The 23,000-nt window shown below is 53.2% G+C and overlaps 9 protein-coding genes across 9 annotated transcripts; 5 read left to right on the top strand and 4 right to left on the bottom strand.

Annotated features, from left to right (window-relative positions):
* Nucleotides 1-920: 920 nt before the first annotated feature.
* On the top strand, nucleotides 921-1,716 carry J4E87_008109 (uncharacterized protein; the record flags this gene model as incomplete). Its single annotated transcript, XM_049379701.1, has 3 exons — nucleotides 921-1,207; nucleotides 1,259-1,498; nucleotides 1,551-1,716. 3 exons carry the CDS (start codon nucleotides 921-923, stop codon nucleotides 1,714-1,716), a joined length of 693 nt encoding a protein of 230 aa, XP_049230588.1.
* A 1,245-nt stretch (nucleotides 1,717-2,961) lies between these two features.
* J4E87_008108 (uncharacterized protein) lies at nucleotides 2,962-4,752 on the bottom strand (the record flags this gene model as incomplete). The annotated part of the gene is made up of 1 exon (XM_049379700.1): nucleotides 2,962-4,752. The coding sequence occupies one exon, from the start codon at nucleotides 4,750-4,752 to the stop codon at nucleotides 2,962-2,964; it is 1,791 nt and encodes a 596-aa protein (XP_049230587.1).
* Nucleotides 4,753-5,336: 584 nt separating this feature from the next.
* J4E87_008107 (uncharacterized protein) lies at nucleotides 5,337-6,989 on the bottom strand (the record flags this gene model as incomplete). Its single annotated transcript, XM_049379699.1, has 3 exons — nucleotides 5,337-5,658; nucleotides 5,752-5,851; nucleotides 6,749-6,989. 3 exons carry the CDS (start codon nucleotides 6,987-6,989, stop codon nucleotides 5,337-5,339), a joined length of 663 nt encoding a protein of 220 aa, XP_049230586.1.
* Nucleotides 6,990-8,158: 1,169 nt separating this feature from the next.
* On the bottom strand, nucleotides 8,159-10,005 carry J4E87_008106 (uncharacterized protein; the record flags this gene model as incomplete). The annotated part of the gene is made up of 3 exons (XM_049379698.1): nucleotides 8,159-8,283; nucleotides 8,337-9,773; nucleotides 9,825-10,005. The coding sequence occupies 3 exons, from the start codon at nucleotides 10,003-10,005 to the stop codon at nucleotides 8,159-8,161; spliced, it is 1,743 nt and encodes a 580-aa protein (XP_049230585.1).
* Nucleotides 10,006-10,392: 387 nt separating this feature from the next.
* Nucleotides 10,393-11,781, top strand: J4E87_008105 (uncharacterized protein; the record flags this gene model as incomplete). The annotated part of the gene is made up of 2 exons (XM_049379697.1): nucleotides 10,393-11,085; nucleotides 11,140-11,781. The coding sequence occupies 2 exons, from the start codon at nucleotides 10,393-10,395 to the stop codon at nucleotides 11,779-11,781; spliced, it is 1,335 nt and encodes a 444-aa protein (XP_049230584.1).
* A 334-nt stretch (nucleotides 11,782-12,115) lies between these two features.
* Nucleotides 12,116-14,493, bottom strand: J4E87_008104 (uncharacterized protein; the record flags this gene model as incomplete). Its single annotated transcript, XM_049379696.1, has 6 exons — nucleotides 12,116-12,238; nucleotides 12,288-12,933; nucleotides 12,996-13,264; nucleotides 13,443-13,801; nucleotides 13,855-14,112; nucleotides 14,250-14,493. 6 exons carry the CDS (start codon nucleotides 14,491-14,493, stop codon nucleotides 12,116-12,118), a joined length of 1,899 nt encoding a protein of 632 aa, XP_049230583.1.
* A 294-nt stretch (nucleotides 14,494-14,787) lies between these two features.
* On the top strand, nucleotides 14,788-16,227 carry J4E87_008103 (uncharacterized protein; the record flags this gene model as incomplete). Its single annotated transcript, XM_049379695.1, has 1 exon — nucleotides 14,788-16,227. One exon carries the CDS (start codon nucleotides 14,788-14,790, stop codon nucleotides 16,225-16,227), a length of 1,440 nt encoding a protein of 479 aa, XP_049230582.1.
* A 1,220-nt stretch (nucleotides 16,228-17,447) lies between these two features.
* On the top strand, nucleotides 17,448-18,245 carry J4E87_008102 (uncharacterized protein; the record flags this gene model as incomplete). Its single annotated transcript, XM_049379694.1, has 1 exon — nucleotides 17,448-18,245. One exon carries the CDS (start codon nucleotides 17,448-17,450, stop codon nucleotides 18,243-18,245), a length of 798 nt encoding a protein of 265 aa, XP_049230581.1.
* Nucleotides 18,246-19,507: 1,262 nt separating this feature from the next.
* J4E87_008101 (uncharacterized protein) lies at nucleotides 19,508-22,445 on the top strand (the record flags this gene model as incomplete). The annotated part of the gene is made up of 5 exons (XM_049379693.1): nucleotides 19,508-19,610; nucleotides 19,662-19,806; nucleotides 19,853-20,676; nucleotides 20,722-20,792; nucleotides 20,841-22,445. 5 exons carry the CDS (start codon nucleotides 19,508-19,510, stop codon nucleotides 22,443-22,445), a joined length of 2,748 nt encoding a protein of 915 aa, XP_049230580.1.
* Between the last annotated feature and the right edge of the window lie 555 nt (nucleotides 22,446-23,000).

Raw genomic sequence — 23,000 nt, 5'->3', positions numbered from 1 at the left:
GATCGCCTAACTGAGTACAGGCGATCAAGGCAGAATAAGAGTTCGCGAAGTGAAGATCTCCTGAACGCTGAATGTGTGAACTGTGAAGAGTTCGCGAACCTCGATACACTTCCAGGGGTGCCTTGACCTGTCAGTAATAACACCACCATTATGCGTTCATGTAGTGCATAGTAACATTGCTATCATGTACTCACCGACCTCGAGATCCACTCATGCACTCCACACATCATCTCCGCTCAAGATACCCACCGCGCTTGGCATGTCTTACCAGGATCGGTAGAAAAGCCGGCTACTATACATCTTGGCAGATCCTCTTCATCCGGTGGTTATCCTGAGTTTGCCGAGGCTTCCCGCCATGAGCGCCCAATGTTTCATCACGTGCGCCACTGTCGCTAACAATATCATCGCCTACATGACATTAGCGCGGCGGGTGTTCCTTCCAAGCTTCGTTGTCTTCCGAGGAGTGTGGGGTAAGGCGACCACCTGTACACTAGTGGCGTTCTTTTATATTAACATCCTGTGAACCGGGTTGAGAAAGCGCGTAAAGCCCGGATCAGCGATATTATCTTTGTGGTGTCGTGCAGATGTGTGCAAGGGGCATGGATCTTTGTGCTCTTCTATCTTTTCCATGATTACCGAGGCCGGCCACTGAACGGTGCAGCTTGCCGTGTTCGTGGTTCCTAGGCCGTTCTAGTCAGTGCGCCGGGCGTGCTTTTCGAAATGAGAGGACTGGAACACACCATCGTCGTTGACACCAAGACGGATGTAGACAGAGGCGAGATGATACCTCATGACCACCAAAGGCGACTTCTTCCAGCGATTCAGGCTCATCTCCACCTCGAAGTCGACATATAAGCTCGCTGCTGCTCGCAGTTCAGTATCATCACCGCATCCAGCACAGATCTCCAACTCAGCTCAACATGGTCTCTTTCAAGTCTCTCCTTCTCGCCGCTGTGGCTACCACCAGCGTGCTCGCCGCTCCCTTTGACTTCCTCACTGAGCGTGACGATGGCAACGCAACTGCTCTTGAGAAGCGTCAGTCCACCCCCAGCGCCGAGGGCTACAACAACGGGTACTTCTACTCGTGGTGGACTGATGGCGGTGGTTCCGCTCAGTACACCATGGGAGAGGGCAGCAGATACTCCGTGACCTGGAGGAACACCGGCAACTTCGTCGGTGGCAAGGGATGGAACCCTGGAACCGGCCGGTATGTCATCTGGAAGAACTAAGCTTCATCATTTGCTGATCCCCATCCTAGCACGATCAACTACGGCGGATCTTTCCAGCCTCAGGGTAACGGTTACCTTGCCGTCTACGGTTGGACCCGCAACCCGCTTGTGGAGTACTACGTGATCGAGTCTTACGGCACCTACAACCCCAGCAGCGGATCCCAGCGCAAGGGCAGCTTCACGACTGACGGCGGTACCTACGACGTTTCCACCTCCACCCGTACCAACCAACCCTCCATTGATGGAACAAGGACCTTTCAGCAGTACTGGTAAGTCTGCAAGCGACATGTGGATGCCGGACGCACACTAACAAACTCTCAGGTCTGTCCGCACGCAGAAGCGCGTCGGTGGCAGCGTCAACATGCAAAACCACTTCAACGCCTGGGCTCGTTACGGCATGAACTTGGGCCAGCACTACTACCAGATCGTCGCCACTGAGGGCTACCAGTCTTCTGGCAGCTCGGACATCTATGTGCAGACTTCCTAAGTCAGGATGGGTCGCGGATAATCGGATGAGCAGTCGGTGTGCAAGACCAGACAATAGCGGCGCTTCGGTTGCTGTCCGAATTAGACTGTAGATACGGGCGATGCGGGTCGTTCGAACTAGTCCGTAATGTGTCAATCTAATCGCTCGTTCAAATATCGTTCGCCTTGAACTCCCTGCATTGACTTCCTTTTCTCCTATATCCCTGCAAGCAGACTTCCAAGCAATCATGTCGGCCACCTTCTAGAATCGGCCAAGCTTTCCTCGTGTTGTGGCTGCATGCCAAGCTCAGAACGTGGCTGCCAAGGTAGGAGATATATTACTTGTGGGTCATGATCTCGCAAGCGGAAATAACGCCCATCAGCCGAGAAGACGTAAGGGGTGGCTGCATGTGGCGTCGAACTGTGATAGAAGTCCTCGTTACGGGTCTCCTCATCCGTGAGGCCTTTAATTTGGATGACCAATCCTCGGGCATGAGGAATTTGAGTGCTGAGCGAAGTTGAACGTACTCGATGGCAGGGCCCAACCTCCAAGGACGTTCTGCGTTCTCGTCAGTACATGATTGACCGGGATATGCAATTGCATGGTATCGACACTGTGATGCTATTAGTCGAGTGACGATGGGACATAACGAGATCTGTAAAGAACAACGCAGTACGGCAACTTCCCTGTAGCAGATAGTGACATGCTGTTGCCCATGTTTATATCTGATACCGGCTGCTTGCCGAAGGGTCCATCCGCTCAATATGTGATCGTCGATCGCGATGATCACGATGATCGCCACAGGGAGAGTGGTATGCAGTCGACGACACATCTTCGTTGTCAGTCACCATGTCATCAGACAGCTGGGATTTCTGACATAATATGTTAACGTTACTGAACTACTGTGGTCAGCCTGATGAAGGAGGGACGGAATCCATTCTTGAACCCGGGCGGATGTGCATCGGCTGGGAGGTAGACATCAGATTGAACCGGTCAAAGAGGAATAACGACAAAGTTCAGAAGCGTTCGCGATCGGTTGTGGTGAACGACGTGAGTGATGGTGGCAGACGAGTGAACCTTGGAAGTATGACCTTGGGACGATGGGAAGTCGCGGATGCGCCTCACCCGATTGGGCGCACAGGTAGACAAGCCACCCAAGTACAACTATTCGATGTCACGGCAATGAACATGAGCGAATGTCGCAATGTTAAAACATCGTTATCATATCTTCATAGAGTGGTGTATTTCCCCTCCTAGTATATACATCTACATCTTATTGAACACATTCGTACCCGTAACATACTCCTCAGTGCCCTCTCTCCTCCGACTCTCGGTGACATTCTCATAAGTTTCCTCCGTTACAATGAGCTCATCGCTCAAGCTCTCTAACAACACACTGCTCTCTGCTTCCGCGCCGGCCATGTAATCGAAGCTCTCGCCAGACTCACTGCCGGCCTTCTCGAATACATCAGCACCGCCATCGAACCACCGGGCTTGCTCGCCTATCCAATCTACTCCACCAGTGCGTCGGTCGCGGCGTACGACTTCCTTTTCTTCGAGGGGGAGTAGAGGGAGATCGGTCTTGGGAGGGAGGATCGTGCGACGGTGCCAGGCGCCGAGGAACATGCCTTCGGGATCGACTTCGTTGCGGACGCGGTTGTATTCGTCTAGGTCGTTGCCGTATACAGAGGAGAGGTAGGCGTTGTCGACGGATTGGAAGTTCTTTGCCCAGTGAGGTCGGCCGTTGTACTCTTTCATCAGGTGTTCAAAGGCTTGGTAGTAGCGTTCGCGGCAAGGGGGATCCTGGCCGTAGGGACGGTAGAGCGTGGCATTGAGGTACAGAGCAGGTTGGTCGGGATATGAGGTGTCCAGGAATGGACGCGGTTCTCGGTTGACGGTGTTTGCGATGCGGACTTCGATGGGCGAGTGGACGTAGAGACCTTTAGTGCTGAAGGGAATCCCGGAGGATTGCTCGTCGCCGTGCAACCAGTCTGTCAGTCGCGACAATACCTCAGGACCTTTATCGAGGGGAACGCTCCATTCGTTAACGAACTGCGAGTAGAGACAGTTCATCAACAATTCCGTGCGTTGCTCGCCAACCGCAGAAATGAGAGCACCGTCTTTGAAACCGTATTGCATGCCGAAGACGAACCACTCAACCCAGGGCAGGAAGCGCGGGACATACTGCGATATCCAGAGGAGAATGTGGTATGTGTGGAAGCCGACGCTACCGCCATACCAGTTGTACTCCGGCTGCCGATGCGCCTTGTCCGTCTTGTCTGCCCGCCATACGACTGCACGCTTCATGTACGGTAGCCACCATACTCGCGTGAACTCGCTCGATGTCCAGAGCCCGTTGTTCCAATCTGCCAAAACGTCTTCAATCGGTAATATAGTCTGTATCCATTCGACGTTGTTCGCTTCGATCATCTGGAACTCGATTTCGACGATGATGCCTAATGCGCCCAGCGAAACGAGCGCTGCCCGGAAGAGATCTGGCGATTGCTGGGGTGAGCAGCGTACCGCTTGGCCGTTCGCCAGTACTATGCGGAGGCTCTGAACGCGGTCGGAGAGGAGGCCGTGGTTGTATGAACTGCCGTGCGTCGCTGTCGCAATCGCTCCCGCCAGCGATTGATCGTCGATAGATCCAAGATTCGGCATGGTCAAGCCGTGGCTCTTCGCTTGGAGGTTGAGATTGTGTAGGCGTATTCCAGCCTGCACAGTCATCGTCTTGCGTTCCTTGTCAACGTTCAACACCTCCTTGTAGTCGTCGAGGTTGATCATCCATGCCGACGTGCACGTTATATCTGAGGGTGAATGTCCGCATCCTACAGTAACTACGCGCCTTCGCATACGTCTCGCGAGGTTAACAACCTTCTGCACTTCCTGAAGACTCTGCGGCCGGATGTAGAGCTCCGGCCGCGAATGGAACGTCCGGGCCCATGTGTGATGGATGTGTGACTGCGATGCGCGGAAGGGGACGTCCGGGTCCGTACGGTCCAACTCGATATTGAAGCGTGGCGGCATCATGACGCCGGATAGAGGCGACTGCGCCATCCTCGTGGTGTTGAGAATACACGATGCATGAGTCGAGATGATGGCGTACACATGAAAGATTGTCGCGATCGAAGGGTCCAGATGACGTTAGCGGCATATCAGTCTGGACCCCGCCGGAGCACGATAATATCTCGGAACTATCTCGGGGATATCGCAGCTTTGTCGACAGGCCAACGCCTTCTTCCAGGGTGCGCTCTCCATTCACGAGTTTTGACACCTATACATTGGCGCAAGAGTATTAAGAAATGTATCACTGCATTTTCGAGTGCTGTATCTTCAATTCGATAGAGACTTTGTCATCGAGGAATGAGTTCCATTAATGAGATTAAATGACAAACGAGGGACCCCATTACCCCAATACTGAAGTACTGAGGCGTTTTCGTCGGTACTTCAGCATTGGGGTAATGTGGTCCTTTATTCGTCATTTATTCTCATCGAACTCGACAACTCGTTCCTTTAGTTCCTAGCAGCGATACATGTCACGAGATTGCACCCGCCAAAGCCATCCTCGTCGTCATCATTCGCCGCCGCCGAACTCGATCCTAGACGACCACTCTCATCACTCCCATAGCCCATATCCAAATCTACAACTTACTCAGCACCTTCTCCTCCCTCCCCTTCAACCCGGGATGCTGTGTAATAATCGGCCTAGTGACCGCAAAGAAAGCCGTTCCACCCGATTTGCTCGAGAACTGCGCCTTGGAGCCAACGTGGAAGAAAGCAAAGTCGCCCGCAACAAGGTGATGTGTGACGCCGGTCGACTCGTCTAATACGTCGATTTGGCCGTTGAGAACGTACTTGGTCTCCTCGTAGTCGTAGGTGGGGATGTTGCGGGTGGGGCCCGCTTTGATGCGGTAGAATCCTGAGGTCAGGTATGTGGGAGAGTCGGTGGTTTGGGTGCGGATGCTGGGGGTGCGTTAGATGGGGGTGCTGGGTATTTGGTGTGGGGGAGAGATGGAGGGGTTGATTTTATGTGGTGTAATGGGTTGGTGGACTTACGAGTGGAAGTCTGCGACGATGGCGCTCTCGCCATCGGGGATGGGGATGTACTCATTGCCCGCGCCCTTGATAATGGTGAGAGGTACGTATTTCTGAGACACTACAAAATGGTAAGTATATGTTCTCCAGTTGACGCAGAGTTCATTGAAGTGGTGTCGCTACTTACTGGCTGGTGATGTATGGTGTTGGGTTTGAAGGAGAAGTTGGGGGGATTTGAAGTCAATTATCTAATGTTCAGCGACACATACCGTTCTTCATATACATAGACCAGGCTACGACTGAGTACTACTTTGGCCCCGTTGAGCACTGATTGCTGCCTACCCCTTCTTCTCCTCTCCGTGATATTTGTCCGCATTGGGTAAGTCGTGCCGGGCAGCCTAGCGTAGACAACCTGACCTTGTACTCGTCAAATGTGAGTTGAGATCCACCTCGAAATGAAAGCCGATTGGAGATCCGACGGTGGATCTATCGTGTATTGCGTGATATGCGGTGAGATTCCCCGGTGCAGGTACGGGAAGGGACCTGGCGCTAGCGCAATCTAGATTCAGCTGTCATCCAGATGTCATATCTCCATCTTCACACGCAACATTCTTCCCACATTTCATGACCGTCGCCTAAACATATAGCAAACAGTAGTATACATCCAAAGTAAAGACTAGTAAGAAATGACGAGAAAGCTAAACACAAGCCCCATCGCAGCTCGGACCGACAAGAAAGGAACGACGTCACAACCACAACACCCCACAACATCACGGCGCCAACCCACCATCCTCATAATGAAACAACTCCCTCAGCCACCCCCAAGAACCCGCATACAACCGCTCCATACGATGCGTCTCCAAGAAACACAGTGCCTGATCCCACGGCAAGCCCCCCTTCCTCATCAACCCCTCCTCAAGTATACCCTTAAACTGCGTATCCAGCGGCCGAAAAAGGCGCGTGATATCTGCAGCTGAGATACTGGAGCAATGGACATTGTTCTGCGTAAAGGTTGTACCGGTGAACTTCCAGCGGACGGCGGTTTGGATGATCTTAAAGGCTATCGTGTAGCGGGAGTAGAGGGTGTCGCCGGGCATTTCGTATAGGTGGGTGATGTGCGTGTGCATGAGGTCTATGAAGTTGGCCATCGAGCCGGCTGTGTTGGGTGCAGTCGTGGGGATGTGGGATAAGATTTTCTGGGTTTCCGACTCGATCGTGGGAGATTTGGGGTCGATGTGCCAGCGGGTGAGGGGGTCCATTGCTGTGATTGACAGTCAGGTCTCAGTTATTTATGGACTTGGTGTAAGGCGTCTTACCCGCTTCCGCAAGGCCAAACGCTTCGAGTTTGTGAAAGATGGCGAGGCAATATTTCTTCATCGCGTTGAGATGCTGTTTCCTCCGTGTTAGTCTACGGCTTGAATCCCGGGTCACCAAGAGTTGGTCGCTGAATATATTGGCAACCTTTTCGTATTCATGTACATGTGTGTACTCCGTCTCCGAGGGTTCTTTCCATCCGCGAAGATCTGGACGCTGGAGTTCCAAAGCATCGGCGGCCTCTTCGCGATCGCATACTCGCAGCAGACGTAAAGCATCGTTGCAGCGATGTTGCCAGTCTAGTAGTTGTATCTGGACATCTTTCCTTTCGGTGTATTCCTTGCTCTCACATGGTGTTGGATTTGCCCCATCCGTTGACTGGGTACGCAGCCCTGTGGTGGAACTTCTCGTGCTGATAGTGGGGAACAGCCGCCGCAGCGGAAGCGAGGACCAAAAGGGTGGTACACTTGACGGAGGGTTGCTTGTGCGTATCAAATTGTCACAGTCGCCGCTGAAGTGATCTCGACGAGGACAGGTGAAGCAGACGACCTTCTCCAGATTCGCGCAGTCTAGTTTAGAAGTGGTTTCCTGCTTGCAGTCGTCGCAAAAATGCCTTGTTGGTATAACCGCATCGGGATCGTTTGGGGTGTAGGACATGCTACGTAGGTGGTGAGAGGGATGGAATAAGAGATGCTGATGCAGATGCGACCTGTAACAAAATTGATTAAATGAGAGATGTTGGCGTGAGGGCGAAACGAGAACGCAAGACAGGACGCGGGCACCCGTGACGCCAAGCTCATGTGTTACCTAGGTAGCAAACGGACCTCGAGGTTACCGCAAGTTGGGCAAAGCGTGACAAGTAAGGTACTGACGTTGTGGCCATGGATTTCTCGTATCTTGCACTTTATAGCGAGACCGACGAGACTTCCTTATGAGCAAACGATTCGTCGTTTCCTGTGGCCATGGCGAAGACGAGTAGTCGAGCGAGAAAGATCCCGGAACGACACACGTTATCGTTCTTATTTTCGAGGGTGAAAAGTCACGGCTCGTTCGGTTGCATGTTAATTCGTACTGTCGTGATGCGCGTCATGTCATCCACCTCCTGATCTAGCAATTACCGCAACGGGATACCTTCATCTCCATCGTCGTTCAAAGTGTCCATCTCGTCTCCGCCAAAACCTTCACTACCCACATCATCGCCGACATCAAAGCGCATGAACTTTTCGTTCTTCGCCTCAGCTGCATAATGGTTAATATTGCCTTCTCCACAAAACGGGTCAAGAGATACTTACTACCCCACTCCACAACCTGTCCATCTTGAACCTCGCAGTCCTTGAGAACAGTCTTGTCACCGTCTTTAGCATCGCCACCCTCCATCTTACATCTCCGGCCCAGTATGCAGTCTGTGAGTTGTACGTTGGGTCCAATTTCGACTCCGTCCATCAACAGGCACCGCAACAACCTTGCGCCCTCGCTAATCTTACAGTTCGGTCCAATGACGCTTTCCTTGATGTTGGTCTTCTCTTCTACGATGACGTTGTCCGCTAGCAGTGAGTTCTCGGCTTCTACACGGCACTTCCGGGGAATAGACTCCTTGTGAACGATTTTTGACTGATGGGCGAAAGGTGATGCTGCTTCCTTGCCGACTTCCTCGATCGACTGCAGCTTCGCTAGGCGGAGTGAGACGGTAAGCAAAAGATGTGAGTCGTCTACACGGCGAATGAGGGGTTCGGTAGGCCCCGATGGCTGGACGTAGGCAAGGATCGGTGGTACCGTAAGTTTCGTATTTGAAGTGAGCGATTTCGCGGATTCGGGTATGCTGGATGACTTTGTGACTCTTGACGCGAGTGTTGCTGGGGCTTTCGAGTCGGATTCTGTGTTACTGCCGGAGTACGTTGTGCTGAACTTGGATACATCGATCTCTTCCTCGACAACCTGCGACCCGTGATCCGACTCCTCGTCCTCGCCCTGGAGTATCTGCCGCAGACTCAACTTGTCTCCCAGACCGTTTTGCCAGCCCGCCTTCGCCCACCATCCCAAAACCTCCTCGCTGATGCTCTCGAATTTCTCGTTCTTCTTGATCATCTCAATAACCCAGTATGGGAAGAAATAGATGTGTGCGTCGCGGTGGGTCGTAAGCATTCTTATCCGCGCGTGCTGGCGAATGAGGGAATGTCGCAGTGGAAATGTCTTGTTCTCCTCCGTGATGTCGTTCAGTGTGTCGGTGGGTACGGAGTAGACGAGTTTCGAGATGTTGCGGCGCAGCGAGTCTGTCGGGACAGGGACGATGGACGTAGGTAGCGGTGTTGTCGCAATGAAATCCGTCTCCTCCTTCTTCCTGCTGCCTTCTCCCTTGGCCTGGTACCACACGCCCATGCCGCCCCTTCTTCCGAGCTTCTCTCCGCCAGCGCCGAAGGCGATCTTGCTGCCGTTGTGATCTAGTCCTCCACTAGCTCCTGCGAATCCGCCCTGTTCTACCATCCATGCGTCTGCCAACGCTGTGCCATCCAATTCGCATACGAGATCGCATGGCAGTACTATGAAGTCGCCTTTGATCGCATTTTGTAGCTCAGGTAACCGGAAGAGGTCGCCCGTACTCGTCTGATGTGAGAGGTCTTTCGGCGCAAGGATATCGGGCTTCGGCGAAGGGAGGGTTGTGAGGTGTGGGTTCTGCGACATGGCAGCCTCGATGGCTTCTAATGACTCTGGCGGTGTCACGACTGTGATATCTACAAAGGGTTAACACAGGTTATAGAAGGAGCATATGCTTAATGGTATACCTGTGACTCCCATGCGGTAACACCATTCCAGAGGATACCAGACCATAGGCCTGTTGGCAATGGGCAGCAGGGCCTTTGGTATCTCCTTGGGCGTGGATGTAAAGGTACTGAAGGAAGCACCAGGGCCGCACAGAATGAGGGCCTGGAAGCCCGGCGCGGGCAGACTCGTCGCGTGAGGCATTGTGGGTGTGCGGTGTGTGTCGCGATATGGGCGTAGTATGGTAGCTCTGAGTCTATCTCGATCCTTTCTGAATAGAAGGCGCTATTGCCGGCTTCGCCTGTGGAAGGTGTTATTGGCGTATATCCGCCGAGTGATGCTGCAGGTACAAAGAGGTGTGGGGTGTAAGAGTCACCCCGCGGCCACCAAAAGTTCGAGGGCTGACTCGCGCACACTCCCGGAGGGCCTGCAAGCGCGTGTCAGGCAGGCAAGCAAGCTTCAGCTCCCAGCCACTCGCCCTGGGCTGCCGGCCGTCAACAACAGGGAAGCAGCCGAGCGGCAGCGGCTGACGACCAAAACAACGCCCGACCCGCCCACGAAACATTTCACGATACCATGACCTGAGGCGCCATGTCGTCCTTCAACTACGACCGCTACGACCGCCGCCAGAACAACTCGCGCAACCGCGGCGCCCTCGGCTTCTACGTTCCTCTGATCCTCACCGTCACCGTCGCAACCGCCGGTCTCGCAGCCTGGGTCTGGAGTGCGCGCGAGGACAGCCGTGACTACTCGTCCGATGACGATCTTTCCTATGGCGAAGATTCAGCACATGAGAAGCGACAGGGCAGGGCGCCTGCAGCACGCGATGTCTCTGGGTTCCCTGTAGGGGAAGGGGGCGGTGAGGGCTATGGCTACGGCGATGGCACGCTGCTTGGCCGTGCACAAGGCGTCATCCGTCGCACACCATCCCCGCAGCAGCTTTTCGATACCGTGAGCAAGAAGACAGCAGCAGGTTGGGCCGCGGCAGGTGCTGCAGCTGGTGCGGCGCTTGCTTCCATCCGCGAGGAAGACAAGGACGAAGCTTTTGGCGACCACTCTCGATGGAACGAGGAGGCCACAATTAGAAGGAATGTCGAGGCGCAGAGCCGGGATAGCAATGCCGCAGTCGATGTGCAGGCACGAAGCTTCGCGGAGAGCGTGCGGAAGGCTGAAGGCAGAGGCCAGGGCTACGGAGGAAGAAGGAAGACGGTAGTCTTGGTCGTCAGCGCAGAAAGCCTGGACCGGTTGGACGATGACGAGGGCTCGTACCGCGAAGAAAACGCTGTAAGCATTGCGTCTCATCTCTCTCTTCACGTGCCAGAAACTAACAGCTCGCAGACCATCCTCTCCCACCTTCCCGACACCGACTTCTCGCGAACCAAGCTCTTCGTCCTCATCTACTCCCCATCGCTGCGCTCGCGCCCACAATCCCGCGCCAACTCCCGCACTGGCTCGTCTTCGCTCGGTGACTCATACTCTGCTATCAGCACACCGGCACGCACACCAGGCGAGGAGCTGTCGTCCGTTGAACCTGTCATCTACACACCCGCACCCAGCACCAGGGGCTCTGACAACTCGCTGTGGAACACACTCCACTCCCAGGCCCTCCGCCTCGTCGAGGACCCAGCCATGGTCATGCCGTTCAACACCACCACCGGCTTCGTGCACATGCTCAGGCATCTCGGACCAGAGCTTGTCTACGTGGTCGATGCATTGAGCGGCGTGAACGGTCAGAACATCGATGACATTAGGAAGTGGGTTGGCCAGACCATTGTCGTTGTTGGCGGTGATGGCACAGGCCTTGGTGGGCTCGTTGACACAGACGACGAGGGCCCCATGCGCAAGGGCAAGGAGAGTGAGCACACTGTTAGGTGGTGGCAGGTTCGCAATGACATGATCGGGCTGGGTAAGGGCGTCGAGGTGGTGGATGCCTCTAGGCTTGAAGACGACTACGAAAGGAGGGTCGGTGGACGCGAGTAGATTCGCTTGCTTGTGTACTGGCCTGGAGTTTGACGATGTTACCGATGTGTATAGGGACCTTTCGCGATGCTTGTATCTGATTAACGACGAATATACCATGCTTTTTGACAGACTGGGCTCATCACGAAATAACGTTGTGCGCAACGAAAGACATGAATGTGAGAACAGTGAACGCCTGCGCAAAGCCCATGACGCGGGCTTTGCTGCATACATAGCATTTTATCTTAACAGCAACCTAATCCCTAAGACCATGTAGACGCCTGCCTTGAATTTTCCTTGTGAACCCCGCTTGGAACGCCTCAACGCCGATTCGAGAGATGATCGCGCTAGGAATCTACATCTGAACACGGAGCAGGTAGCGGAGCTTGACCTGAGCGACGTCGTAGGCGATGTACTCGTTGTACTGCAAGTACGCGTTGGGTACATTGGTAGCACCAGGTGGTGTCGATACATCGGGCTAGTATGGTTAGCTGCGAATCCAAATCTGAGAATGAAAGCATGCTTACCATCATGCAGCCCTTGAGGGCTGGGTTCACGCAACCCGCGTCCTTCCACTTCTTTGGACCAGTCTGCCCCATACCGAATGTGCTGTGTAGGCCCTTCTTGGCGGCGTCCTCCCCAGCAGTGTACGAAGCGTCGGTAAGCTCATGCATTGGGTTGCCGAGCTCAGCTTCACAGAGAAGAAGCAGCGCAGTGCCTCCAGAATTGTACGAAGCGCAGTAGTTGGCGGATTTTGAAGACATATCCGCGAGATAGATACCTTTGCCAAACATGTATCCGCTGACAGGGGCTTCCGGTGGAGCGATTCTGAGACCTTGACCCAAGATACCACCATAGTTGGTGACTCGGGATCCGTGCCAAAGCAAGCGGCGGTTGCTTGCGATCTTCGCATACTTACTCTTGTCGAAACGGTCGAATTCTCCTTGACGCTCGATGCGGAAAATCTCTTGAACTTTGTAGCTGACATGATGTGTCTTGCCCTTCGAGTTGTTGAGATACTCGTCGATCTCCACGAATTCGCGACTCTTGTGTTGAAGAGGGGTCATCTCGTTCATGCCAAGTCCCTGGAATTGTTTGTCGAGCTTGTTCACATCGCTCTTGTCCTTCAATTGGTCCTTGAGCATGGCAGCAGTCTCCTTCATGTCCGAAAGACTATAGTGGAGTACGAAGTCAGTATATGCCTCACATGCATTCGTACAGTCAAGAAGACTTACCTCTCAAGTAGCTCAATCTCCTTCTTAAGGAGTGTGATGTCTCGAATGACCGGCGGGCGATTGCGACCGAAGGCGTGTGGGATGAGAGAGAAGTACTGGTTCGACAGACGTTCAACCTCTGCCCTTGAATCGTTGTCGTTCTCGTCGATAAGCACGGACAGGTCCTTCAAAGTCTGGAAACCACGAGCGATGGTACCTTTACTAAGCTTTCCCAGTGGGAGCTTGTTTGCGTCGTAGTTCAGGGCAGTCATGGTTTGATTGAAGTAATCCTAATTGAAAATGTTAGCCTGAAATTCGTGTTGCCGCATACGCATCGCTAAAAAGTAACGGATGGACACGTCCTGGAGCTATGTAGTCTCCAGGCTCCATGATCTTTCGTTTTTTTTTTTTTCAAAATGCGACGCGGGTTGTAGCCACCCGGGTACTCCAAAAGCACTGGATTCTTACCTGGTTGAAGATGAGCTTCATAAGATCCTGGACCGGGGGAGACAAGGTGCTGTCGGGCGCTACGCCATTGGTCTCGTTGGCATCAGCACCAGCATCGGCATCGCCGTCGTCATCGTCGTCCGAGTCAGGGTTGTAGGAGCGCTCTACGTAGGCGTATTTGCCAGCCTTCGGCTCGTCACCGCGGTTCGCCCACTTGAGGCCAGACTTGTCCTTGAACTTCTTCTCAAACTCCTGCATGGCATTACTGAGGCCTCCATCGCCAAGCATCTTCATCTGGCCACGGTCGCCGACTCGCCCCCAGCGTGTCCACGTTCGGTAGCTGGAGCCATCGGTGAGAAGCTGGACTTTGTAGAACTTGTCTGAGGTAGTCAGCATACACGTCCAAAATCTGGGATTGACTGCCGTTACTCACTGTTGTTTGCAGACGAATTCGTTTGGTTGAGTGACGCGTCGTAGATCGTGCCGTCGTTGTTGTCGATGTAAACGCGCCAGCTAGACAGAGGGCAATGCTCGTCTACGGAGATGGCAATCTGCTTGGACTTGGCATTTTGTCCATCTCCAACTTTGGCATTCTCTTTGATCTTGGGCTTCTTGGTCTCCTGTTGTGCAGTTGGTGGTGATGCAGATGACGCCGCGCGCTTCTTTGACCCGTTTTGGACAGGGGCAGGAGCTGGCGCCGCCGCAGAAGACAACACATATTGCGACTCAGGAATATAGGAATCTGCTCCAACCATCAATTTGAAGTTCTTCGTTAAGAGTTGAAAAGCATGTTGCGGTTCTGAGTGCGTCGGAATGTTGTGGACTTACCTGTCGCCTCGCACTCGTCGAGCCATTCGAGGCTAACGATCGACACGTTCTGAGCAACAGCAGTCTTGACTTTCGTGGAATTGCTTTCGAATTCTTTTTGCGTTGCGATGAGATGGGTGGTGTCCGGCGTGACGCTCGACAGGAACTCGGCGCCGAGTGACGTTATACGCGTTTGTAGCGTCTTCTGAGTTACTCCACTCGGGAAGCGGCCAGATGCCGCGATGGACAATCCAGTGAGTACCATTGATACGATTGATGCGCTTGATGCGATTGACTTCGATGAACCTTGGAAGACGCGATGCAGCTGGATTGGGGGCGCAGAATGGCTATTTGAACATTTGGTTGAGACGGAACCAGGTGGCCGATGAGACGGTGGCCTGTGTTCGGAAGGAACGCCCTTAGGCATCAGCGCCCAAAGCGGACTAGCCCGCGTTTCTGCCTTCGCGAACGGAACGCGTGCACACATGATAAGTCGTGCCACAAGCACCCGCATCATCACGACAGCAAACTTCACTCATCAACGTCGCTTCCTGTCAAGATGGCATCACTACTCACCATACCGCTGGAATTGCTGGTCGCGGTATCAGAATACCTCCCTACTGAAGATCTTGGTTCACTTCGTCTTGCATGCAAACAAACCGAGAAGTCACTTTATGAATGGTTTTCCAAAGAGTTCTTTTTCAAGAAACAGTTCATGCTCACGCACAAGAGCCTACAGGCGCTCATCGACATATCCAAGCATGCCAGTCTTTCCAAGAAGCTGGTACATATCATCATTGCCACCAATGTCTACAGCGAGATACCACTACGCTTCAGGGACGACGACGCCGCTACGCGCTACATTCAGGGCTACGAGGACCAGAAAGCGCTTTTGGGTACTGGGATCGACCGCGAGATGCTTACGGAAGCTTTCGAGCGTCTCGAGAACCTCACCACCGTCGGGATCCGCGACTTCAACGCAGGCAATCGAGTTCGTGATGGCAAGAGCTGGAGCTCCTGGGGCGCAACTACCGTCCATCGCGAGACCGGTATTGAGCTACGGTTCGCCGATCGCGATTCCTTCGGACAGGATGTCGGCACTCGTTTCACGTCTCGCGTCTTCTCCAGCGTGTTGTACGCTTTGGGCAAGGCTAACCGACGGCCTACTGAGTTTGAGGTGTTGCTTCGTCAGCGCGGCCTGCCCGACACGGCATTCTTCCTTCCAGACTACATCAGACCTACAGTGGAGCCCATACTGCAGAACACGAGCACGTTACTCTTGAATGTGGACCTCAAGCCTCGTTACCTGCACACCCATAGTAATGGAACGTCAGTGGATCCAAACGCGGGACGCTCGCTTCGGCGCTTCCTCCATTTCACTCCCAATCTCGTTCATCTTCGCCTGAACTTTGAGAAACATCTGGTGGCTAATAACGAGGACTTTCTGCAGTGGTTGGCTACTCCGAAACCCACTACCGGCTCAAATACAGCGACTTTTCTTGACCCTGCCCCAGTTGCTCTACCGCTCTTAAAGAACCTCGAGCTTGGTCAGCTGAGCGCTCGGGCTGATATTCTGTTCAACTTCATCTCCAAGTTCGCGCCGACTCTGGAAGATCTGAGCCTTTGGAGGATGAACATCCCCGCTGTAGTCGCTCCACCTCACGGACACAAGCCCAACTTCTGGCGCGACTTCTTCCGCAAGCTGTCCAAGACGCCGCGACTTGCTCTTACTCATCTTAAAGTCGGCATGTTGCAACAAGACCACATGTATGTGACTTTCAAGAGCGATGATGCAAACAGCAATTTGAACATCCCAGTCCCGGCGAAGAAGGTGATGGAGTACGCCGGAGCAGATATGGGCAAGTTTTGGGAGGAATTACAGGAAGAGGTGACCGTGGATTGGCCGGCAACGGTACCCGTGGATCTTGACGCAAGTGAACATGATAGTGAAGATGAAGACGAAGAGATGGACGATGATGAAGATGATAGCGATGAGTGAGACGAGTCTCTAGGTGCTTTCATGATGTTACGATCCATACTCCCCAATTCCAGCCTTTCCTTTCTTAAGCAATAGTTGCATGGAGTCGTCTTTCATCTACTTATTGCATAACACACTTCTCCAACATTGTCGTAATGACATCTTTATTGAGACTTCGTGGTGTACAACTATCTTCACATCCATGGATACTACATATGTCGCTCATCTGCCCAAACAACTCTCCTTCCTCAAGTCTAGGCGCAAGGCCCAGAGCTCAATGAAAAAGATGACAAGATACCGTTGACAGACACGCATCACTGATGCGCACGGTACACAAACAGCACTGCGAACAGTGCGTGTTGAATGCCTGGAAGAACGAGAATCACCTCGTCCTCTCTCCAAATCCCAAAGCCCTCGGAGGTCAATATCTGCAAGCGACAAGCACTGCGTCAGATAGACTGTCTGTGACCAGACTGAATGCGATTCCACCTTTCATCTTTGTGGTGGCCTCTCATCTTTCCCTGTTGACCCGCTTAGCGGACATCATCAGTATACCAGACCGGAGACCGGCCTGGCTGGGACGACAAGGCGCTCAAGGCGGATCTTGAAGTTGCTGACAACCAACCCATCTAGTGAGTGTCGTCGTACCCTGCCACGTGGGACCCCGTACGTAAATCGGGCGCGACAGTATGACCTCCAGTAACCCAGCTTAGCTGACAGCCACTTGGCGGTTGCACCAGCTTAGCTGACATGCGAGTTGAACATGAGACCTTCTCATGGCAGTAGTAATCTGCGAAGCAACTGAAGAGAAAAGAAGAAGTCAAAGTGGGCGGGCGCGGCAGTTTATATACCCAGAGGGCTGCGCCAAGATCCTACGGCGCTAGGCGTCAGTCACCTTCGTGGGGCTTGTGGTTCCGGCTAGGCAGGCGGTTCTCACTCTCACTTCGTACCTAGATAGGTTAAACCCAAGTCACGCGCTCGTGGAGACTGTTTGATTATCAGAATAGACCAATAGTACGCAAGCACCCTTGGGCAACTCGTCCTTCACTCCGTAGTTGACCTCCCGATTACGCAGTTCTTGGAGGCAAAACAGTCGAGACCTGCCTGCCACCCGAAAACAGCCCTTTTCTTAGCTTTCACGATGCTTGGCATTCACTCCTACCATAAAGACAGGCACCGCCCTCAGCAAGGCACCCAATTCGATTCCCACATCCAGTCGTTTCCAAGTGATCACCTCAAAGATGGCGCCTGTAAAGTTCAAGAACGAGCCGCCCAAGAAGACCGAGGCCCAGATCATCGTCGGCCTACAAGAGCATATCATCGTCCTCGAAAAGCGTCTGCGGAAGAAGCAGAAGATGGGAGAGGTCACCGATGACGACAACAACAATTCCAACTACAACTACAACCACGACGACAACAACTACAACAACTACAACGAAGACGACAACAACTACAACTACAACGGCGACAACGACAACGAAGACGACGACAGCGAAGACGACGACAATGACAGCAAGGACAGCGATGACGACGATGACGGCGATGTCGCTCCAATCTTCTCCAACACCTCCGACACCCAGCTCGCCCTCCGCCTCGATGGCGTCATCCGTCAGCGCGATCAATACAAGGGCGCGATCGAGGTTGGCCTTGTCGAGAACACCAAGCTCCGCGAAGAGCGCGACCACTACCGGGATCTCTACATGGGAGTGATTCGCTCTACCGGCAGCGCCAACACCAACAGCGTCGGTAACAACAACTTCCTCAAGATCGAGTCGAACTCTACCCACTACCACATCAACATGGCTCAGGACAGCAACCCCTTCAGTGGCTTCGTCAAGGCGCCCAAACTCAGCGAGCCCAGCGAGCCCGAGATCAAGCGTCCGATATACGGCGATCAGTGTCATCGTGAGAAGAGGTACAAGCCTTGTCGCAAGACTTCATGTCGCTACTGGCACCGTTCCCAAGGCGCGCGTTTCGCCGCCATTCGCCCTACTCTCTTCCCCAACAAGGCTGCCGAGAATCGAGCTCAGCGCCGCTGAACGTGGCTGTCGGGGTATTCAGCGGCTATCGACAGGAGCTTAGTGAAGCGACCCAGTGCTGAATGCCTCTAGGGTGAAATGTGGCGATAGGTTTGGGTTTGGGTTTGACATCGACAACCTCCTCAGTCGGCCTTGAGCGTGGGGATATGGCTTTGTTTCGACATTGGCAATCTCATGGAGAGACTAAAGGATAGTGTTACTTGGCTTACATGGCGTTGAGAACCTCCTAGGGGCTATGAAAGAAGGGTGTTCTGGTGCTAGTCTTTCGCGATACCCATTGCTTTGTAGTCTCACTAGTACGAATGAAACTTGCCGATGCACATGGGACGATTGACCAAGTAAAGTGATGTGAAGACTTCGAAGGTGACGAAAGAGAAGCTAGCAAATGATCTGATGCCCTGAATGAGCGAAGTGATGAAAGGAAAGGCAAAGCCAAGGGCATCGCGACAGCATGTCGTTTTCTATGAGGCTCATAGGACATCTCTTAGGCTTCTGCGAAGACGTGAGATCCTCCAGGGAGATCACAAAGGCCTCTGCTTGGGTGGCAATGCAGCGATGTCAGCTTCCCCGCCCTCCTCAGAATGGCGATGTTTTCTGAGAGCACGGATCCGATGTAAATACTAGCTAAAACAAACGAGATCCCAGAGCCGGTCGGATGTCTGTGCGACATTACTCAGTCTGACATATTGGGTACGTGCCTCTTAGCTATGTGTTGACCGGTTCACCGGTCAAGATATTTCCAACCAATCAGCATCCTTCTGTCATTAGACACCTTGCGATTTCCTTTCTCTTTCTTGCATTGACCCGAAATCGGTGTACGTCTAATCGTGTCACCTATCAAATGCAGTGAGCATGCTGCAGATGTCCACATGAGTTGAGGTCGACGCTTGACACGACCTCGTCTCGTGTCGCACAGTCGATGGGCAGCGGAAGCAGGCGCGGGCGCGGGGTCGTAAGGCAACATGGGCATCTTCGTCGGGCCTACACGTTTGGAGGCGCACTGCAGTCATGATGCCAGTCTACTCAGAGAGACTATCGTCGACGGCACCAGTCAGTTTATAGATGTAAGGGGCCGAATGTGTTGACAGCGTTCACGATCGTAGCTCCCGGTTTACTGACCGGAGCGCTCGAGCTGGCACGTGCACTATGCGGTGGCTTTACCGGTGAGATCCTCGACAACACTAAAACGCCGGTCACATCTCAATCGGAGCTCAAGCCTTTCGCAATCGCAGTTCTTCCCCGAGGCATTACGAGGTAACACGATGGAAGTTCTCGATGCGAAAGGTCTCTCTGAGCGCCTGAGATGGGAAGACAATGAGTACTGGCTGCACCTCGAGGCTGAGACTCCGTTTGAGAAGTATCCCGGTAAGTCTGGGAAGATGAGCGTGGGTCGCGCAATCAGCTAACGTCGCGCAGCAAAACAACATGCGCGGAGGGTGCAAGAGAAGTTGGGTGTTGATGAAGGCCTGATCTACCTACCGGGTCAACCAGCGAGGAACAACGAAGATAGCGACATGCCAGCACCCTTTCGACAACGCCGATATTTCTATTACTTGAGCGGGTGCGTTGATCTGGGAGTAAATGAGGACCGTGCTGATGGTATGAAGATGCAATGAACCTGACTGCCATCTGACGTACGACACGCGACGCGACGAACTGTCCTTGTTCATTCCCCGCATCAAGCCTGAGCGCGTAATCTGGTACGGTCGTGGGTCCACTCTAGCAGAGGCACTCGTGAAGTACGATGTCGATCAAGTTTTCTACGCAGATGAGCTTGAGTACGCTGTGCAAGGATGGGCGATCGGTAACCGACAGGCTGGCATCTACGTCCTGCACCCGTCATCGCAATTCCCCGGCTGCGACAATCTGAAGCCCCGTATTGATTCGATAGCCCTCCGATCAGCCATGAACGTATGTCGCATGATCAAGGATGATCACGAGATCAAGCTCATTCGGAAAGCGAACGACATCAGCTCGCAAGCGCACCGAGAAATCCTTGCTAACATCACGAACTTCAAGAACGAGGCACAGGTTGAGGGATTGTTCATGGATGTGTGCATATCGCAGCAAGCGAAGCAACAGGCCTACGATCCCATCGCTGCTTCCGGACCAAACGCCGGAACTCTTCACTATGCCGCGAACGACGAAGATCTCGCGGGTCGTCAACTCATGTGTTTAGATGCAGGATGCGAGTATGAGCTCTATGCAAGTGACATTACCCGCACTTTTCCGCTATCTACTTCTTGGCCAAGCAAAGAAGCCGAGAACATCTACAAGCTGGTCCAGCGTATGCAGGAAACATGTATCAAAAGGCTAGAGCCCGGCGTAAGATATCTCGATTTGCACATCATGGCGCATCAGATCGCAATCGATGGGTTACTGCAACTGGGAATTCTTCACCACGGAACGAAAGAAGAAATCTACAAGGCAGGTACAAGTAGAGCATTCTTTCCCCATGGTCTTGGACATCACATAGGCCTTGAAGTGCATGACGTGGGTCAGGCACAACTCATGAGTGTAAGAAGAGGGAAGCCAGTATACCAGCAGGTAAGTTCAATCAATCCCAACATTGATCAGTCGCTAACAATCTGACAGGCACCATCTCTTTACCCACAGGATTTCCATGTCCCAGTATATGACTCTGAGACTTGCCTTGCGCCCAGCGATCCCCAGAGCAGCCATCTTGAAGAAGGCATGGTTGTCACTGTCGAGCCTGGCATCTACTTTTCCGCATACGCTCTACAGCATTTCTATCTCCCATCACCCGTTCACTCCAAGTACATCAATACCGAGGTACTGGAGCGCTACATGCCCGTGGGCGGTGTTCGCATAGAAGACGACATCCTCATCACCTCATCTGGTTACGAGAACTTGACTACAGCTCCAAAAGGCGACGCAATGCTTGAAGTCATCCGGCACGGAAAGAAAAGTGCTGTGGACATGCCGAGTTCCGACTTCACTCCACTACGAAGACCGAGCGGTCCCGTTGAGCCAACTCTGCGACGCGCGCCCGGCATTTCTACACATACACCATCACAACACTTACAGAAGCCACTCGCCAGAGCGGCAACCCTTCCCGCAGACTTCGTTCAGCAACGCAACTCAGACTTCGCGCCTTTTGCAGGCCCCTCGCTCTTCTCGAACTTCTCACGCTCAATGACCACGGAAGAAAAGATCCAGCAGTGGCAGCATAAGCGTAGCCCAGTACCGATCGCGCCCGTCCCCTCGGTCAACGCGAAGCAACCGAATCCTGTCTGTGGCGAGATGGATCCGAACTTCCAGCATGTTTACATGGGCAACGCTTCTAGTCCGGCGTTCTCATCACAATCGACTCCGCAATTCGACAGTACACCTCCGTGCCAGAATTGCGCAATCCTGGTACAGACGCTGGATCGGCTGCGTCAAAACCTCACATCCTCTATTCGGAGCTCTTCAAAGCCTGAAGTGAAGGCTACTTCGGAAGCCGATCTGAAGAGCAAGAGCACCAAGCGAGTATGCTATGACGACCTAACAATACCACCACGCATTGGCGAGCTGTCTGTCGGCGCTTCGGCTTGCACCGTAAACCTCGATAAGAACCAGAGAATTCCACTTCCTCCACCCCAGCCTAATGCTAGCAGGACAGGAGATACAAGAGCAGCGCAATGGGCTAGACGCTCCGGCGCAGCTCCTTGTGCACTTCCAATTCGCGCCCAAACTCTAGACAGCCAGATTTCACAAGCATACTTTCGGGGCGAGGAGTCCACAGATAACGTCCATCCTGTCCCGCCACACCATCAAATCCGCACAGCCACAGGAATACCTGGACGATTCAGGCGTCGCACTCATAGGAAACTTCCCGACCCTGTACCGTCTCCGCAAGCTCTAGAACCGGAAGCTACACGGCAGAAGTTAGAGTCTCTGCAACTGAGACTTGACTCGCTGGAAGAGGGCGCTCGCGTGAAGAGACGACAGCAAGACCAAGCTGTGTTGCCCGAACGGTTTCTCGCCTCAAGACCGTCAATGCCGGTCTTGACGTCCCGAAATCCATGGCAACAGCACCATCGACCTACCGCCGCGAGAGGCTCTGGCGATAGGCCATCAGGTGATCTGCAAGGTCTCGACATCGATAGATCGAGGCTCGAGCGTTTAGAGGAGAGCGAGCGACAGAGGCGCTTAGAGCGCGATGCATTGACAAGAGATACGTTCTTTTTACGATAATGATATAATGGTTGGTCTTGTTTTACCAGCTGCGGCAAAGCCAAATACGTTATTTTTACCTTCTCGGGTTTGCTCTTACATGCAATATACGTTTTATTATGCTCCATTCGTCTTACATGTCGTCTTGCATGCATTTGAAGGGTACTTCCAGCTTGCGACCTCATCTGGTATATGCTGCACCCGGTTGCGGCGCCACTACATTCTTGAAACACTTCGTGCTCTTCCCGCAAATAGAGAAAATGTAAGCGCAGCAGGTGTTATACTAGTAGCTGAGCGTCTTTGGTATCGAGGAAAAAAAGCGTTCGAAGAGATGAAAGGTGTAAACGCAAGGCTATTAGATTCAGAGATAAGCGTTGATGTGGGGCGCAAGTACCAACATGGGGTCACCCCACTCTTGACCTAAACTTCGTTCTTCGAACATCCATGGATGCTCCCTCTCGGTCCTTCTCGCCCTCATTTCGGTAGTAAGCATCGCGACAAGCTTCAACAGATCAGGGTCACAGGCTCTCGACAATTGCTCTATCTTTGTTGATGACGGTACCTAGGAGTCGCCCA

This window comes from Alternaria ethzedia (genome assembly GCF_023757985.1).
Source record: "Alternaria ethzedia strain BMP 0044 chromosome Unknown scaffold_24, whole genome shotgun sequence".
In the NCBI taxonomy this organism is placed as follows: Eukaryota; Fungi; Ascomycota; class Dothideomycetes; order Pleosporales; family Pleosporaceae; genus Alternaria; species Alternaria ethzedia.
Note: the sequence above shows the minus strand (reverse complement) of the source record. Positions and strands in the feature narration are given on the sequence as shown.